General features: G+C 62.3%; 4 protein-coding genes across 5 annotated transcripts; 2 read left to right on the plus strand and 2 right to left on the minus strand.

Moving 5' to 3' along the window:
- Nucleotides 1–509: 509 nt before the first annotated feature.
- LOC120508034 (chymotrypsinogen 2-like) lies at nt 510–2523 on the minus strand. Its single transcript, XM_039721298.1, has 7 exons — nt 2447–2523; nt 2221–2324; nt 2023–2102; nt 1844–1922; nt 1240–1420; nt 753–886; nt 510–679 (listed from the first exon to the last, which is right to left on the minus strand). Exons 1-7 carry the CDS (start codon nt 2511–2513, stop codon nt 518–520), a joined length of 807 nt encoding a protein of 268 aa, XP_039577232.1. The 5' UTR covers nt 2514–2523; the 3' UTR covers nt 510–517.
- Nucleotides 2524–3301: 778 nt separating this feature from the next.
- Nucleotides 3302–4508, plus strand: LOC120508166 (chymotrypsinogen 2-like). The gene is made up of 4 exons (XM_039721545.1): nt 3302–3331; nt 3522–3717; nt 4026–4159; nt 4233–4508. The coding sequence occupies exons 1-4, from the start codon at nt 3302–3304 to the stop codon at nt 4392–4394; spliced, it is 522 nt and encodes a 173-aa protein (XP_039577479.1). The 3' UTR covers nt 4395–4508.
- A 412-nt stretch (nt 4509–4920) lies between these two features.
- On the plus strand, nt 4921–7372 carry LOC120507999. The gene is made up of 5 exons (XM_039721235.1): nt 4921–5033; nt 5131–5243; nt 5496–5637; nt 5720–5861; nt 6627–7372. The coding sequence occupies exons 1-5, from the start codon at nt 4944–4946 to the stop codon at nt 7145–7147; spliced, it is 1008 nt and encodes a 335-aa protein (XP_039577169.1). The 5' UTR covers nt 4921–4943; the 3' UTR covers nt 7148–7372.
- Nucleotides 6318–12907, minus strand: BCAR1 (BCAR1 scaffold protein, Cas family member). Of its 2 annotated transcripts, XM_039721234.1 has the most exons (7): nt 12861–12907; nt 11482–12171; nt 10162–10323; nt 9835–9939; nt 8264–9412; nt 7966–8055; nt 6318–7628 (listed from the first exon to the last, which is right to left on the minus strand). In XM_039721234.1, exons 1-7 carry the CDS (start codon nt 12870–12872, stop codon nt 7113–7115), a joined length of 2724 nt encoding a protein of 907 aa, XP_039577168.1. In that variant the 5' UTR covers nt 12873–12907; the 3' UTR covers nt 6318–7112. The 2 variants fall into 2 exon arrangements, with proteins under 2 accessions (XP_039577168.1, XP_039577167.1); XM_039721233.1 differs by lacking the exon at nt 12861–12907 and having other exon boundaries at nt 11482–12431.
- Nucleotides 12908–17495: the final 4588 nt, after the last annotated feature.

The raw sequence follows: 17495 nt of genomic DNA on the forward strand, positions 1-17495 counted from the left end.
CCAGTGTGTCCCTGCCAGGGGGACCTGGCTCCCACCAGTGCCTGGGCTCATTGTCCCCGTGCTGTCCCCTGCCTGCGCCGAGTCACTGCATTCACCATGGCCCCTACCATCACAGGTGTCCCCACGTCTGCTCAAGTATCCCCACAGCTGCTCACAGGTCCATGACCCCATAGGGGACCACGCTCCTCCCTTGCCAGACAGGAGTCCCCATGTCCCCCTGTCCATCTGTCCCCATTCCCAAGCAGGTGTGCCCAAGGCCCCCTGTCCATCTGTCCCCATTCCCACTCAGGGGACCCCATGCCCCCGTCCATCTGTCCCCGTTCCCAGCCAGGTGTCCCACGCTGCTCAGTGTTCCTGGACAGGTGTCCTCATGCCCAGAGAACCGACCCCAGCCCACCGTGTGCACCCATCCTCAGACCCCCGGCCACCCGCCTGCCCCGTGCCCCTCTCCTGTGCATCCCGGCATGGTGACAAGGACACAGTGCTCAGGGGATTATTGCAGAGTTTATTGCAGGCCTCAGTTGGCCTCCAGGATGGAGTCGATCCAGCCGCGAAGCTTGGTGACGCGGGCGTACACGGTGGGCGACTTGGTGTCGCAGGTGCTGCTGCCCCAGGAGACGATGCCCACCAGGTTCCAGGCGCCGTCCTTCTGGCACACCAGCGGGCCCCCGGAGTCGCCCTGCACGGGGCAGCGGGTGAGCGCCGGCCCGGGGCCCGGGACCGCCAGGGGCAGCGGGGCCGGGGGCACCTACCATGCAGGAAGAGGCTCCGTCGGCACCGGCACAGACCATCACGTCGCGGATGCGGAACCCCCAGAACTCCTTGCACTGGGCGTTGGTGAGCAAGGGCAGAGCCACCTGCTGCAGCACCGCCGGCGTGTGCGAGGCTGCGGGACAGGGGAGCGTCAGCGACGGCAGCGGGAATGGGGAAGGGGCTGGGACGGGGAGGGCGGGACTGTGATGATGGTGGACACGGGGACAGGATTGGGTCAGCCTTGGGGATGGCTGATGGGGATGAGGAATGGGACTGAGACAAAGATGGGGATATAGGAATGGCATGGGGATTCAGATTCAGATTTGCATGAGGATCTGGATGGGACATTGCCATGAGCATTATGATTCAGATGAGGACAGGGACTGACCCCATGGATGAGGAAGGGGACAGCGGACAAGGATGGGGATGGGTATTGGGATGAGGCAGGGCACCACAATGGGGATGGGGACAAGGAAGTGCAGTTACCGCTGGAGTCAGTGAGCCCCCAGCCAGTGGTGACGCAGGTCATTCCCCCTGGGAACTCGTCAGTGGCCTTGGGCAGGCAGACGGGGGACACGCGATCCGACAGCTGTGCTGGAGTGGCCAGTTTGATCAGGGTGATGTCGTCCTGGATGGTCAGCATGTTGAACTTGGGGTTCTTGAAGACCTGAAGCACACAGCACTGCTCTCAGCACCTGCACTCCCTGCCAGGGTGCCGGGCACTGGGCACTCCTCAGGGATCAGTAGGGACCGTGGGGAACAGTGGGGACCCCAGGGGCTGCTCCTGCAGGTCCCGTGATGGCAGGGTGTCTGAGCTGCAGGCCCTGGGACACTGGGGAGCAGGGACAGCCCAGGTCACATCCCCTGCTGGCATGAAATGGACTCTGAGGATCAGTGGGAGCAGGAGATTGCAATGCAGGGATGTGGGACACCATGCACACCCCAGGGAACCCTCACCCTCCGCATCAGGGGAAGCGGGGACTCCTCAGGAGCACAAACCCCGGCACAAGGGGGACCCGGACATAAGCCCCCGGGCCGCCTGTGCTGGCCGTGGGATCCCGCAGGCACACGGGCCCCGCCCCGCAGGTACCTTCTCGATTTTCAGCTCCTGCTGATCAGGGCCGGGTGCGTCCTGGTCGTAGGCGCCCACCACCACGGTGTCGGTTTTCCTGAGCACAGGCAGGCACTAAGCATGGGGACAGCTGGCTCCCAGGGCACCCCGTGCCCGTGCCCGGCCCCGGCCCGGCCCGCAGCAGAGCCGGTGCCTACCTGACGCCGCAGTGGGCAGCGGTGACCACCCAGTTCTCGCTGATCAGGGACCCGCCGCAGAAGTGGAAGCCGTTGTTGCGCTGGCGGGGAGAGCCGCCCTCAGCACCCGGCACCGCCGCCGGCACCGCCGCCGGCGAGCTCCGTGCCCGGGCCCCGCACGGCGCCCACCCCCGCCCCCGGCCCGCCTCGGGCTCTCACCTGCAGGGACACCTGCCACGGCCAGGAGCCTGCCACCGCCGCCTCCCCGTTGACAATGCGGTTGTAGCCGCGGATGACCGGTGTGATGGCGGGCACGCCGCAGTCTGCGGGGCACAGGCGGCCGTGGGACGGCGGCTCCAGCCACCCCGGCCCCGTGTCCCCTCCCCACCACTGCCGCCCGCCCGAGCCCCGAGCCCATCCCGCCAAGCCCCACGGCCCCACGCACTCTCAGGGAGGGCGGCACGGGCAAAGCCCGCCAGCGCCAGGCAGCTCAACACCCACAGCAGAGCCATTGCCACTTGCGAGGACTGACCTACCCGGCGCCCGCTGGCTCTTATATGCACCCTTGGGCACCTCCCTGCTGCCCCTGGCCTTGCCACCGCGACCTTGGGAGATAGCGTGGCAGCTGGTATGGTGCCACCGGCATATTGCCAGCACTCGAACCTTCTCACCCCACTCCTTGGTGTCCCAGACACCTGGACCTCTGGATGAACCCCTGTCTGGGTGGCAGCCTGGAAGGGCTCTGCAGACCCAGCCCTAGGTGAACTCCGTGGTCCTTCCAAACTCCACTACTCCATGGCAAAGTGTGCGGGCAGCCCAAAAAACCCCACAGTATCTTTGGCTAAAACTGCAGCAGACTGAGGAGCACGTCAAGGGAGGGGACTATGCTCCTCTGCTCTGCTATGCTGAGACCATGCATGCAGTGCTGTGCCCAACTCTGGGACCCCAATTATGAAGGACATGGGCAACCTGGAATGATTCCAAGGACATTTAGGTGCCAGCATTTAGTCCAGGCCGGTGCGGTCCCACAGCATAGCCAAGGATGCTGGCTCCAGGTGTCATGATCCCAGGCTATTTCCTGGAGAAGTTCCAGCTGCCACGCTATCTCCCAAGGTCGCGGTGGCAAGGCCAGGGGCAGCAGGGAGGTGCCCAAGGGTGCATATAAGAGCCAGCGGGCGCTGGGCAGGTCTGTCCTCACGAGTGGCAATGGCTCTGCTGTGGGTGTTGAGCTGCCTGGCGCTGGCGGGCTTTGCCCGTGCCGCCCTCCCTGAGAGTGCGTGGGGCCGTGGGGCTTGGCGGGATGGGCTCGGGGCTCGGGCGGGCGGCAGTGGTGGGGAGGGGACAGTATCTTGCCACCCTCCCTGAGAGTGCGTGGGGTCGTGGGGCTTGGCGGCGACAGCTCATCACGGGACCTGCAGGAGCAGCCCCTGGGGTCCCCACTGGTCCCCACGGTCCTTACTGATCCCTATGGAGTGCCCAGTGCCGAGCACCCCGGCAGGGAGTGCAGGTGCTGAGAGCAGTGCTGTGTGCTTCAGGTCTTCAAGAACCCCAAGTTCAACATGCTGACCATCCATGACGACATCACCCTGATCAAACTGGCCACTCCAGCACAGCTGTCGGATCGCGTGTCCCCCGTCTGCCTGCCCAAGGCCACTGACGATTTCCCAGGGGGAATGACCTGCGTCACCACTGGCTGGGGGCTCACTGACTCCAGCGGTAACTGCACTTCCTTGTCCCCATCCCCATTGTGGTGCCCTGCCTCATCCCAATACCCATCCCCATCCTTGTCCGCTGTATCCTTCCTCATCCATGGGGAAGGACAGTCCTTGTCCTCACCTGAATCCCCATGCCATTCCCCTATCCCCGTCTCTGTCCCAGTCCCAGTCCCATTCCTCATCCCCATCAGCCATCCTCAAGGCTGACCCAGTCCTGTCCCCATGTCCACCATCGTCACGGTCCCGCCCTCCCTGTCCCAGCCCCTTCCCCATTCCCGCTGCCGTCGCTGACGCTCCCCTGTCCCGCAGCCTCGCACACGCCAGCGGTGCTGCAGCAGGTGGCTCTGCCCTTGCTCACCAACGCCCAGTGCAAGGAGTTCTGGGGCTTCCGCATCCGCGACGTGATGGTCTGTGCCGGTGCCGACGGAGCCTCTTCCTGCATGGTAGGTGCCCCCGGCCCCGCTGCCCCTGGCGGTCCCGGGCCCCGGGCCGGTGCTCACCCGCTGCCCCGTGCAGGGAGACTCCGGGGGCCCGCTGGTGTGCCAGAAGGACGGCGCCTGGAACCTGGTGGGCATCGTCTCCTGGGGCAGCAGCACCTGCGACACCAAGTCGCCCACCGTGTACGCCCGCGTCACCAAGCTTCGCGGCTGGATCGACTCCATCCTGGAGGCCAACTGAGGCCTGCAATAAACTCTGCAATAATCCCCTGAGCACACTGTGTCATTGTCACCGTGCCAGGAGCAATAGGAGTGCGGCACGGGGCAGGCGGGTGGCCGGGGGTCTGAGGATAGGTGCACGTGGTGGTCTGGGGTCAGTCCTCTGGGCATGAGGACACCTGTCCAGGAGTGCTGAGCAGCGTGGGACACCTGGCTGGGAATGGGGACAGATGGACGGGGGCATGGGGACCGATGGACAGGGGACATGTTGACACCTGTCTGGCAAGGGAGGAGCATGGGGGCATGTGGTCCCCTATGGGGTCATGGACCTGTGAGCAGCTGTGGGGATGCCTGAGCAGACGTGGGGACACCTGTGATGGTAGGGGCCATGGTGAATGCAGTGACTCGGCGCAGGCAGGGGACAGCACGGGGACAATGAGCCCAGGCTCTGGTGGGAACCAGGTCCCCCTGGCAGGGACACACTGGCGTGTGGCCGGAGCCACCTTAAGGTGTCAGCGCGGGGGAGGGACAGACAGGCTGCGGGGGAGGGCAGTGTCCCGGTCCTGTTCCCATGTTCCCGTTCTTGTCCCGTTGCAACATGGCCCTGCGGAGGGTGCTGGCGCTGGCGGCAGCCCCGGGGCGCCGCAGCTGCTGCTCCAAGGTGGGGCCGGGGCTCCAGAGGCCACTCGGGTCCTGACGTGCCGCCATCAGACCCTCCCCAGGGCATCCCTGACGGGCCCTCGTTGTTCCCCCCGCAGCCCTCGCTGCCCCCTGACTTCGTGGAGGCCCTGAGGGCCGTGGTCGGGGCCCCCAATGTCTCCACGGCCACGGCGGTGCGGGAGCAGCACGGCCACGATGAGTCCATGCACCCGTGAGTGCCCCTGGAGCGGGGAGCCCTGGCGAGGGGAAGGGCCGCGGGAAGGGAAGAGATCCGGGCAAGGCAGGAGCCACTGGAACGGGAAGGGTCGTAGGGGAGGGGCTGGCTCCGGGAATGGGAACTCTGTGGGTAGACAAGGGGCTGTGGGGAAGGCAAGGGCTACGTGACAAGTGCCAGGCTGGGGAAGGGCCACGGGGAGGCTCGAGTGGTTCCGTCAGTTGCTCAGTGGTGCTGCCTGTGCCCCAGCTGTGCCCCTCCGGACGTCGTGGTGTGGCCCCAGGCTGTGGGGCAGGTGCAGGAGCTGGCAGCCCTCTGTCACGGCCGCCGTGTGCCCATGGTGCCCTTCGGCACCGGTACGGGCCTGGAAGGAGGCGTCAATGCCGTGCAGGTATGGGCTGCCCCAGCCCCTCGGCCCCCCAGGGGCTCTGGGTGCCCGGCCGTGCCCAGAGCCCCGCGTGCCCCTGTGCCAGGGCGGTGTCTGCTTTGACCTGAGCCGCATGGACGCCATCGCAGAGCTGAGCCTCGAGGACTTCTCGGTGACGGTGGAGCCCGGTGTCACCCGCAAGGCCCTCAATAAGCACCTGCGTGGCACCGGGTTCTGGTTCCCTGTCGGTACTGTGGGCATGAGGGGGTCATGGAGCTGGGGGTGGCAGCAATGGAGGGGATGGTGATGAGGACACACTTGAGGAGCCTCTAGGACTGAGGGTGCCACCGTTCCTGTGGTTCTGAAAGGGATGGATTGCCAGGACCAGGAATGCTTGGGGTCATGAGTGACCATCCTCTCTGCCACACCAAACCCATAGGGCCCACAGTGACCATGGCCCCTGGCAAGGTGCTGTGAGGGACACTCATCACATACTGGTTCTGGGGCTATTTGGGCCCCAGTGCCCTGCTTTTCCACTCCTCATTTTCTCCCAACCCTCCTAGGCCAAGCCCTTGTGTCCCATTAACCCTCTGTGCACCTGCAGTCTCCCAAGGCTAGGAGTTCTTTTCAGAGGACAGGATCTCTCCAGCACTGCCACAGGGCCTCTCCCTCACCCCAGCAGGCACACACAGATACCCAGGAGATAAGGGGTGTTTCTAGGCAAATCTTTATACTGCTGAGGGACTTGGGGCAAATTTTTGGAGGGGGCTGCCACGTGGTAGCTCCGGGAACCAGCGGAAGCTTCCCCTGTGTTCAAAAGGCACCAATTTCGGTTCGCGTTTCGGTTACAGCTGGTACTGTAGCACAACCCGAGTCATGAGAACGCACAAGTTAGCCCCTTCCTGCCCCAGCAGCTCCCCACCACCCCTAACACCCCTGGGGACCCCTATCCCCAGCCTCCAGCACACAAGGGGACAGTACAACCCATCTGTCACACTGTCCCACCACCACAGGGGATGGCTTCCACACCATCAGAACCTCCTGGCCCCTGTGGAATTTCTCCAGAGTGCACCGTAGAGTCCTCCCGAGAGCAGAGCAGCCACAGCATCACAAAGGGCATCTCAAATTGCATCTCAAGTCACCAGGCACATCCTTGACTCATCAGGGACATGGCCCCATGCCCTTCAGCCCAGAACTGGCTGCCGGTTTTGTATGGAGAGAAGACAGTGGGGAAGGAGTGGACACAGATCTGTCTCCCAGCTTTGCTTCGTTACGGGCACAGCTCAAACCATTCCTGGCCCCTGGCCACAGGGAGGAGGAAGGGATAGGATGGCTGCAGCCCCTCACCTCTATTCCCACAGAGCCCCAGCCCCCCCGGTGTGCGTGGGAGTCTCTATGTACATGTCTGTTTACACCGGGCAGAGAGGACTTGCATGGAGGGAAATGCATGTCTGGGGAAGGGTGGGGGCCAGAGAGAGGGGACAGTGGCCCTGAGGCCATCACATGGCTGCCAGCTGGCCCAGCACCATCCTGAACTGCTGCGTGCTGTTGGCGAGGTCCTTGACACGCTCCACCATGTCCTTGGAGGCGGAAGGAGACGGGTAGTGGAGGGCAGCTGCCTTGGTGGTCATCACGATCTCCTTGAGCATCTCACAGAGGAGGTTGCTGTAGTGCATCACCTTGTGCTGGACGTCCTGGGCCTTGGCCTGGCGGGACAGCGTGTCCCCAATAAAGACAAGCTTGTGGGCACTGAGGATGACAAACTTGCTGTGGGCCACAAAGATTTTGGGAGGTTGGTTGGTGCTGACAGCAGTGAAGAAGGCATCGACAGCGTTGGTGAGCGTGGTGAGGTTGGCCTCGCACTGCTCCAGGTAGAAGAGCAGGAGCTGGCGGTCAGCAGGACACAGTGTCCCACCGCCGCGCGCGGGGCTGTAGTGCTGGGGGGGGCTCCAGTTGGACAGGTCGTTGTCGATGGGGCGCGTCACCTCCTGCTCCAGCCGCTCAAACTGCTTCAGCTGTGGAGAGACACGTGTGGGGCAGGGTGACCACTGAGCCAGCACCTGCTCCCCTCCATGGAGCCACCAGCACAGGTGGCCATGGCCACCAGCCCCAGGGAACACAGTGAGAGACAGCGCCAGCCCCAGGACAGCCATGCTAGGCTCCTCTCCAGGATCAAAGTGCCTACTCCCCTCTTTACTAGCATAGCACTGGTATGGAAAGCAAGGTAGAACGCACCACGAGAACATCCAGGGGATGAGGGCTGTGGTCAGACCAGCAGCAGAGGTTACAACTGAAGCAAGACATGGGGCCCTGTGCATGGCAGCACCCACCTGCCTGCCCCAGTGTCCTTACCTGCTGGTGCTCCAGCTGGTCTTTGCTCTGCCGGATGATGTTGCCTTTCTCCAGCAGCTCCTTCTGGGTCTTCTCAAACTCCTCCTTGCCCTGCAGGGGCATGACATGGAAGGGGTCAGCAACACCAGCCTTGCCAGAGAGCCCCCCCTGCTCTGGGACATCCCTGGTCCACAAAGCCCTCAAATTGGAGGGTAAGAGCAAAACACAGGCAGAAGCAGAGCTGCCTAATCCCCCCTGTGCCAGAGAGAAACCATCATACATACTCCCTGTGGGAAGCAGCCCCCATACCCGTGCCCACCTGGAGATGGACATAGTCATAATCCTCCATCCAGCCGCTCTCGCTGTTCTCGTAGGGTCCGTCAGGTGACTCCTGGGCCAGCAACTTGGGAGGGGAGGGCAGGGGCCGTGACTGGATGCTGCTGGCCTTGTCGGAGGGGTGAGGGGGCCCATGGCCACCACTCTCCGCCACCGGCTTTGTCCGTTTGAAGAGAAGGGAGGCATTGCCATGTAGGAAGGAAGCCAACTGCTTAGTGTCATCAGGAACACCACGTGAGTGCATGATGAAGTGCTCCAAGTCATCTGTGCCCGACTTGCTGCTGGCCAGAGCACTGGGGGCCCAGTGGCAAGCGTCCAGCGCTTGGCCGTGCCGTGCCAGCGCCTGGTAGACCTCCTCCATCTTCTGCAGCTGCTTGCTGAGCTTAGTGTAGAGAGAGCGGTCAGAAGCCTGGGCAGCATTGCCCACTGCCCCCCGGGCAAACTCCAGCAGGTCCCGGAGGGCCGTCCGGACGCCCTCGGCTGCCCCACGGATGTTGGCAGCATTGGCCTCCATGTGCTCGGGGCTGCGCCAGTTGGTGCTGATAAAGGACATGAGGTAGGAGACAGCGCTGCTGACGCCACTCTGGAGCTTGGCCAGTGTCTCCATGGCGGCATCCAAGTCCAGGGAGAACTCCTTGCCGGCTCCCTTAGCCGGCTCCTTCACAGGCACCACGTCCAGCGAGGATGTGGAGATGTTGCTGCGGGTGCTGCCTGTGCTGGAGGCCGAGAGGCGCTTGGCATCAGCACCCTTGGCCTCACGGTCTACTTGTGGTGGGACATCATAGATGTACTCGCCCTCCGTGTCCACAGAGCCCTTGCCTGGGGCGTGCAGGTCCCGGGGCACATCGTACACCTCCTGGGAGGGGAAGGTGGGTCCCCCCAGCTTCTTGAGGCTGGGGGGCACGTCGTAGATCTCATGGGAGTGTGGCAGCTCAGGAGCACCTTTCCCAGCTGCCGGGGGCACATCGTAGACATCCTCTGGCAAGTAGGGCTCCTGCTGGGCCAGGATGAGGGGGTGGCGGGAGGGGTCAAAGGCTTTCTGCTTGGCAAAGGCAGGTGGCACATCATAGGTCTCCTCCCGTGCTGGGCCATCCGGCACGTCCTTGCTCACTGAGGGGGGGACATCGTACACCTGCAGGGGCAGAACAGTGGCACTGTCAGCACTGCTGGGAGGGGTGGCCTGGGGCACGTGTGGAGGCACAGGCTCCACACAGGTGGAGGGCACACAAGTGCCAGCACTGAGCATCCAAGACAGCACCGGATGGGCACTGGGATGAAGCCATGCACCCCAGGGGTGCTCCTGTCCTTTGGCACAGTAATCAAAAAATCCTAGAGCAGCCCAGGTTGGAAGGGACTTTGAAAGATCATCTGGTCCAACCTCATCCCCTGGATGTGAACATCCAGCAACCCATTCCTTGGCATTCTGAAAGCCTCCAGAGCCAGGGACATCACCATATCTATGGGGAGACTGATTTAGTAAATTATTTTTCTCCCTGCAAAAATCTGTTTGTCATTCTTACACAAAGAAGCTGGGAGTTTCCCAGCAGCACTTACAGTTTGGTGCAAGTTCTTCTCCACGCTGGGGGGCACGTCGTAGATCTCTTGCCCCGGGTCCTGCCCATTGGGACCCTTCACTGCCATGGGAGGAGTGTCATAGACCTGGAGAGGGGAACACAGGATGATGTCAGGGATGGTGTGGCCACCCACTTCCCCTCAGGGATCAGCTGGGAATGGTGGAAGTGCTCAGAAGTGGCACTGAGGTCCATAAAATACAGTTTTGGGTGCAATTTAGCCTGGTATGGATCTCAGGCTGTGACAGATCATCTCCCATTTTTAAGGGCAGAGCCAGAGATTCCCCCCTGACACCCCAAGCAGCCTCACCTCCTGGCTGAACTGGCTCGGGACCCCTCCTCGGACAGGTGGCACGTCATAGATTTCCTGGGAACCCGTGGAGATGAGGTGGCGCGGGAAATCGTACTCAACCTGCTCACCCTTGGGGGAGTCATAGACATACACCTGGCCCACACGGGTGGGCACCAGCACCTGGAAAGAGGGAAAAGACATGATGTGGGCACTACCGAGCATCTCCCACCGTGCATCATCTCCCCAAAACCCAGCACGCAGCCAGAGAGAGGATGGCTGCTGGATTCCGTACTGGATTGCCTGGAATCAGGCTCTGCCCGGTGCCACGGGAGGGCGCTGCCCGGCCGGGCGTGCGGCGATGCCGGGGACGGGATGATATCACCGGTTATTTATAGCGGCGATAGAGTCTCAGCGAGAGACAAAGCCCGGCCGGCACAGCCGTGGCATGCAGAAAGCAACGGCCGATCCAGGCATGGGCCGGGGTCTGCCAGCGCCTGGAGATCCCCCCCTACCCACAGCTCCGTGCCTGAACGGGTCATTTCATGGTGACACCAGAGCGGAAAATAACCAAACCCAGGGGGTAATGGCACCCTGCCCAAGCAGTGCCAAGCAGGGCTGAGGCACTGGGCTGGTTCTTCCTTTTCGGATGTTCCTTGTGCCCTGGCTGTGATCTGGCAGCTCCCTCCCCTCACTGGCTGCTTCCCAGGGGTATGAGTTGGAGTAGCCTTCCCGGAAACCACGATACTGAAAGCGCCTCACTCCTCTTCCCTGGGATGACGTGCCAGGGTTAGGGGCAGAGCCAGAAGGAGGCTGGTGTCCAGGATGGAGCCGTTAGGCTCCATGCTGGGGACAGCCTGGTGGCTCACCCTTGCCTCACCAGTGTACCTAGCAAGAACTGGCAGGCTGCCTGGCACAGTCGGGAAATGCTGGCACTGCCTGTCTGTTCCTGTGCACGCTCCCAGGAGGAACAAAATCTCACAGCATTGTGCTGGGTACCACAGCTACTTCCACAGCTCCAGAACCTGGCATCCCAAAATAACTCTTGGCTTACCAACACTCTGTGTTCATACCAAACACAAGGACCAGAGTGCTGAATGCTGCGCTAGCCCCAAGAGGGGCAGCTCACACTAACCGAGGCACCTCAGCCACTGCAGGGACTCTCCCAGTGCACCCACTGCTGCCAGCAGTGTGGGCAAGGATGCTCACACAACCCCAGCAATGGGCACATGGGCTGCCTGCTCCAAGCGTAGCAAGCTGAGAAACCCAAGCTGTGCCACCCACGAACAACAGAGCACCCCACAAACACAACACACTCCCAGTCCAGTCTCCCCATCCTACCTTTCCCTGGGGCTTGTGCCCTTCCCAGCTCCTCATGTCCAGTGACGGTGGCACCTGGTAGATTTCTTGAGCCTGACCAGCTGAAGGAGGAACCTGGTAGACATCCTGGGGGGGACTGGCAGAGCCCCCTGGGTACGCTTCTGCTGCCTGGCCCAGGGAGGGGGGAACCTGGTAGATTTCCTGGCCGGGGTTGGGGAAGGTGTGAGGAGCTGCCTGCTTCGGGTAGGTGGAAGGCTGCTTAGCTGGGGCAGGAGGAAACTGTCCAGTGGGCGCAGAGCCCGGGTACAGACCCTGCTGTCCCTTGCTGGGGACTGGCATCAGATAGACATTGTCCCCTTGGGGGGCGTAAGCAGGGTGCATGGGGGTGTACTGCGAGGCGGGCGACAGCGGGGTGTAGCCCCCTTGGTGGTGGAAGGGCAGAGCCGGCTGGGGTACAGATGGCTGCGGCGCTGCCTGCCCCTGTGCCGGGGCAGGCGCTTGCTGCTGCGGCTGCTTCTTGTCGTACATCCCCACGAGAATCTTGAGGCGGTTCCCGGGAACGATGCCCTGCCGGCCATGGAGCGAACAGAGCCACCAGCCATCCAGCCCCTGCGTGTTGCGCTCCAGCACCGTCATGATGTCGCCCTTGCGGAAGGAGAGCTCGTCCGGGGACTCGGCCACGTTGTCGTACAGCGCCTTGGCCAGCACGTTCTGGAAGAGAGCCCCGCGCCGGGGCGGTGAGCCGGGCCCCGCCGGCCGGTGGGGCGTCATCCCGGCGGGGGACAGCGGGGCGGCAGCTCAGCAGCACCGGGACGGAGCCCCGCGGGCCGGGGGCTTCGCCGCGCAGCTCCCGCCAGCTGGATCTCCCCGCTCCAGCCTCCGCGGGATTCCTCGCTGGAGCAAAACCCACCCTTCCCAGAGGTGGTGCTGGGAAGGGGCCGGGCCCTTCCGCCTCCCCGGTTTCGGGGGGCCTCCTCTGCCTCTCCCGCCCCTTCCCTCCGCCGACTGGGAGGAAGGCCAGGGGCGGTGAGTCAGCCGCGGCCGCGGCCGTCGCACGGCACCCGGCGTCGGGCCCGGGCCCCTTCCACCCCGCGGGGACCCCGAGCCGGGCCCCGGCGGCACCGGCAGGCCCCTGGCCCCGCCGGGCCCCCCGCGAGCCCGCAGCTCCCTGGCCCGCCAGGAGGGAGGGGGCCGGCAAGGCCTGGCCGTCTCGGAGCGGGGGAGTCCGGCCAAGGTCACGCCAGCGGGATCGGCCGCACAGGAGAGGCCGTGCCCGGGCCGAGCGGTGCGGGGCTGAGGCCTTCCGCCTCCTCCTCCAGCAGGGCCCCCCAGCAGCCGTTCCCCCGCGCCCTGTCTGTCCCCGCGCACGCCCCCGTGTCCTCCCCCCTGCCCCCGCTCACCAGGTAGTTCATCTTCCCGCGGGGCCGCTCCGGCCGCAGCGGGCCGGCAGGGCTGTGACACCGGGCATGGGGGGCTATGACACCGGGCAGGGGTGTGACACTGACACTGGCCAGGGGCCGTGACCAAGTGCCACAAAGGGTAAGGGGAGCGGAACAGGCGTGCAAGAGAGGTGGCCTTGGGGGTGTGTAACAGGTGTTGTAGTGAGCCTGAGCCTGGCGTGTAACAAAGGCTGTGTGCAATGTGCAAATGAAAGGAAAAGGCTCCGCAATGGGCGTGGGATGGTAAAAGGTCATTAAAGGTTAATGGGTGTGTAACAGGTGTGCAATGAGGGGGACAGTGAGGTGACCGGGCCGCTCTGGGTGTGTAGAGGGCATGGTGTGTAACAGAGGGGCACACAAGGGGCGGGTGGTGGGTAGCTGTAGGTGCCGTGGCTCACATGGCACACCCTGGCACAATGGCACACCTGGCACACGGGGCACACCACAGCTGTGTGTGGCCTGTTCCAACAGCCTGGCTGCAGGGCCCACGGACACCCCAGCAGCTGGTAAGCCTGGGTTTGGCATCACTGTATGTAGCACAGCCCCTGGCATCACCTGCAGAGAGCCAGGAGCAGCCGGGGAGGGCGGCTGCAGCTGGGAGCTGTGGGGGGCACACGTGGGACCTGTGGGGGGCACAGGAGCTGTGGGGGCACAGGACCTTGCACTGACTGCACGGACACCCCTGCTGCTCCCCGGGCGTGCGAGAGCCAGGGCACACGGGGAACAAAGGGAAGGGACACAGGGGTGCCTGCCCCCAGTGAGCTCATGGGCAGCGAGTGCTGCGTGTGGAGACAGGCCAGGAATGTGCCCCTGGCTGTGCGGTGCCATCCCCACACGGCATTTCCTCTCACCCTCCGGGGTTGCTTTCAGGCCACGGCAGGGTGGGGCGGCAGAGCTGAGGCCGGACTGCCAACACACGCCCTTCCCAAAAAAGCAGCGTGTGAGCCACCACCAGTGTCCCCAGCTTGGAGGCGAGTGTCCCCGTGTGTCACTGCGGAAAGGGAAACTGAGGCACGGCTGTGGCTGGAGACATCCGGAGGCAGGGCTGCGGTCGCGCCCGCAAACCGCGGCGGGCCCAGCCTGAGGGCTGCGGTTTCCTCTTGGTGACAGCGGTGACAGCGCAGGCACTGAGCACCCCGGGCATCCTTGGGATGGGCTCCAGGCCCCCCAGCCTCTCCTCTCTGCCGCTCTGCAGCTGATCCCGTGAGGCCAGGCTTGGACACCCTTGACACCCCGAGTCTGGTGTGGGCCCAGCAGTGAGGGTGGCCTGGGACCCCTGAGGTGTCCCCAGGGTGAAGCTGACCCTGTATGACTTCAGGCAGGTGCTGAGGGGCCATAAGCCTCCTGCTTTTGGATTCAAAGCTGTGGGAATATCACTTTTCCCTCTCGCTGTGTTGTTGATGCTCAGATCAAAGCGTACACTGTCAAACTCAATCCCATTTTTGGTCCATCAGAGCCAAAAATCACTGCTTGCCTCTGCTGAGCACCCCAACAGCTCCTGCACATCCCTGCTTCCACAGCCCAGCACCCATGGGACGACAGGCACCAGCAGGCCTTCCTTAGGCTGCTCCTGCCTCTGAGAAAATGAAATGCCAAGAAGAAGATGAAAAGTGGAGCATTCCAGGGACCCTGCAGCACGGGGGATGCTCAGAGCTGGACTGGCTGCCACAGCATCCCTGTGCTGCTGGGGGTCCCAGCAGTCCCACACCCTGATTCCCTGGAGCTCCACTGGACACAGGGCTGGGATGGATGCTCCTTGGGATGCAGGTTGCCCCAGCAACAGTTGCTATGGAAAACACTTCAGTGGCAAATTTTCCAGCCATATTCATGTGTCCATCATTGTCTTCGGGAGTCCCTGGTGTGTGGTGAGCCAGGCACGGCTGGCTCTGCACGGGCAGGGCACTGGCTGTGCTGGGCCCAGCTATTCCTGGCTTTTTGCAGCTTTTCCTGCTGGATGTGGTGTGAGAAGGTGTAGGAGGACTCCAAAGTGAGATTTGGGGGAGCATTGCAAATGTACAATGGGCAGGGGCTGTGCTGAGCCATGCAGCAATCATCCCAACATTGGATGAGATCCATTTTGGTGAATCAAACACAGGGCACAGCTCTGGGACAGTGGGACATCCCAGGAAATGGGCTGGCACTGGGATGTTTGCTGGGACCAGCAGTTTCAGCTGGGGCTTCCTGCTCACAGCCCTGCCAGGTCTGTGCTTTGGAAAGCCACTCCCCACCTCCTGGAGCAGCAATAGGATTACACAGCACTGAGTCTCCTAGCAATGAATGAAGAAATAAATCCTATAAGGCAGGACAGGATTTATTAGACTTCAATATTCTGGAAATAATGAGGACATTTCTCTTGGCTTGTAATATCACGGGACCCAACAGGATCACAACCAGGATTTATCCCTGTGCTTCTCTGTGGCACTGGGCTGGTTCTTAGCTGTGCAGAGAAGATGCTGGGGGAGGCTGCCTGCCTTTCCAAAGAACAGGATTGCAGGGCACCCCCTCATCTCCAGCAAAGCCAAGGCAGGCTGCAGGCCTCGGGCTGCCCCAACAGTAGCAGCTCTGTTTGTCTCCCCATTCATCCCTGGTGAGGGCTGGCGCTGATCCTCGCCCCCAGCTGGGGCTCGCTGCTGGGAGCAGGAAGGGCTGACAGCAGGAAGGGCTGGCTGTGCCATCCCATCAGCTGAGTTTCAATGCCAGTGCCAGCACCCACCCCCAGCACAAGGATGCCCTGGGGTGGAGACCCTCAAATGGGGTGGGAGACCTCCAGGCCACTCCATTACTCCCCATTACTTTTGAACACACTGCAGAATCCCACTGTGCTGCTGGGTGGGACATTGCTCTGAAGGAGAGGTGGGAAGAGGCTGAAAACAACAAATTGGAAAAAAGGATGAGATGCTGCCAGCACCACCTTCCAGGTACCAGCTCTGCCCCTCAGGGAACTGCTGCCCTGGCTGCAGGGAGATGCTCCTAAGGTCAGCTCCACGCTCTGGTCCCTCCTTCTCCCAGCTGGCACGCTTTGCCTGATGGCAGCTCTGTCCATGAATCCCACTGTGGTCCTTGGGATGGCCTGGGGCTATGGGATGCACCCCCAGCCAGCCAGCACTCAACCTCCTCCCATGTCGAGAGCCAACATTTATTCCTGCATCCCTTCCACTGAAGGAGCTTTAAATGCACAGTGTTACCTCCCTGTCATGATTCCCATGGCCCCATAACAGCCCCCCCAAACCCCAGCAGATCAGTGAGGCTGAGCCTGTGGGTGTGGGTTGGACACAGCTGGTTTTACCATGGCCCCAGCACACGGATGCCGCGGCAGAAGCCCCGACCATCAGGACACACAGACACAATTGGAGCCTTGTTTGGGGCTCAGCTGCACAAGGGGCCCCTTCAGGCAGCCAGGGAAGGGGGAGCTCCTCAGAGTGAGGTGATGCTGTGGCCATGAGGGACTCCTTATAGGGCCAAATTACCCCAAGCAAATGCACAGGGTGGGTCCTAACCCATGGAGAACACGTGAGCTTCCCAGAGAAGAGAGCTCAAGGTGGGAATGTCTCAAAAGATGGACCCACATCTGAGAACATTGCTCCTCACAGAAAGTGCAGGGATGCTGGGGACATCAAGGGCTGCTGGGGACATCAAGGGCTGGTGGGGACATCAAGGGCTGGCGGGTCCTGGGGCCACCCCCCTTCGTGGGAAGGCGACTGGGCAATGGAAATAGCAAGCCGAGAAGGGTTTTGGTTGTTTTCTTTTTTCCTTCCAAAGCAGCCAAGCTGTGTTTTCTGGAGACCTGTAAATCACTCCTCGTCTTCAGGAAAGAGGCGAGGAATACATGATCCAACGCAGCAAACACGCGGGACGCTTGGGAGCGTGGGGGAAGACAGGAATCAGCCCGGGCTGGAGGCTGCCTCCAGCCATCCCGCCAAGCCTGCCCCAGCTTGCTGGGCCAGGAGCTGGCACTGCAGCCCAGCATCCTCATCCTGAGCTGGGCACACCATGCCACGAGCTGGGGAGCCCAGCAGAGAGGGGAGGGGAGTCGAGGCTCTTGGCCACTGCCATTACATTGCCCTTTTCCAGCAGGTCAGGTTGCTTCCAAGATTTCAAGCTTTTCCACATTTGCTCATCTGAAAAGAAGAAAAAACTCTGGAGGGTTTCTGAAGAGCGTAGCTGGGACTGGCAGGCAGGATCCCATAAATTGCAGGTCATCAATTTTCCCAGTTCACCAGCATACCAGGGGAGGTTGTGCTGGCCACATCCCTCTAACACACCATTAGCATGCATGTGAATCCAAAGCCACCCCCAAGCCATCCAGAGCCAGATGCAGCCTGGAGCTCTTTAATGCTTTTTAAAAACAAGGCTGGGTTTGGTGCCTCTGGCCATTGGGATCTCCAAGGGTACTTGTTGCATCTCCATTCTGCTCTTGCTCATGACACAATGCACAGAATTATTTTCCATTTCTTACCTACCTGGTGCTGCCCAGCTGCTGGAGAAGAAAGTGCCCTAGAATGCAGCAGAGATACTCATGCTGCAGCAAAGGTTTTGGTAGGCAGCCCCAGAAGCCAGATGCCACAGGGTCCCAGCCCGTGCAGGGGTGACATGACC

This window comes from Passer montanus, unplaced genomic scaffold (assembly GCF_014805655.1).
Source record: "Passer montanus isolate IOZ18808 unplaced genomic scaffold, ASM1480565v1 scaffold45, whole genome shotgun sequence".
Lineage (NCBI taxonomy): Eukaryota > Metazoa > Chordata > Aves > Passeriformes > Passeridae > Passer > Passer montanus.

Bases quoted from the DNA above. Each gene is read 5' to 3' on its own strand.
- LOC120508034 (XM_039721298.1), bottom strand. From the start codon at position 2,513: ATGGCTCTGCTGTGGGTGTTGAGCTGCCTGGCGCTGGCGGGCTTTGCC. The intron at 2,325-2,446 runs GTGCGTGGGGCC...TGTGCCCCGCAG, and splicing joins CCGTGCCGCCCTCCCTGAGA to ACTGCGGCGTGCCCGCCATC. The intron at 2,103-2,220 runs GTGAGAGCCCGA...TCTCCCCGCCAG, and splicing joins CGTGGCAGGTGTCCCTGCAG to CGCAACAACGGCTTCCACTT.
- LOC120508166 (XM_039721545.1), top strand. From the start codon at position 3,302: ATGGGCTCGGGGCTCGGGCGGGCGGCAGTG. The intron at 3,718-4,025 runs GTAACTGCACTT...CCTGTCCCGCAG, and splicing joins GGGGCTCACTGACTCCAGCG to CCTCGCACACGCCAGCGGTG. The intron at 4,160-4,232 runs GTAGGTGCCCCC...TGCCCCGTGCAG, and splicing joins ACGGAGCCTCTTCCTGCATG to GGAGACTCCGGGGGCCCGCT.
- LOC120507999 (XM_039721235.1), top strand. From the start codon at position 4,944: ATGTTCCCGTTCTTGTCCCGTTGCAACATGGCCCTGCGGAGGGTGCTG. The intron at 5,244-5,495 runs GTGAGTGCCCCT...CCTGTGCCCCAG, and splicing joins CACGATGAGTCCATGCACCC to CTGTGCCCCTCCGGACGTCG. The intron at 5,862-6,626 runs GTACTGTGGGCA...CCACCACCACAG, and splicing joins CGGGTTCTGGTTCCCTGTCG to GGGATGGCTTCCACACCATC.
- BCAR1 (XM_039721233.1), bottom strand. From the start codon at position 12,231: ATGACGCCCCACCGGCCGGCGGGGCCCGGCTCACCGCCCCGGCGCGGG. The intron at 10,324-11,481 runs GTAGGATGGGGA...CCCTCTTTCCAG, and splicing joins GGCACAAGCCCCAGGGAAAG to GTGCTGGTGCCCACCCGTGT. The intron at 7,629-7,965 runs GTAAGGACACTG...GTCTCTCCACAG, and splicing joins ACCAGCTGGAGCACCAGCAG to CTGAAGCAGTTTGAGCGGCT.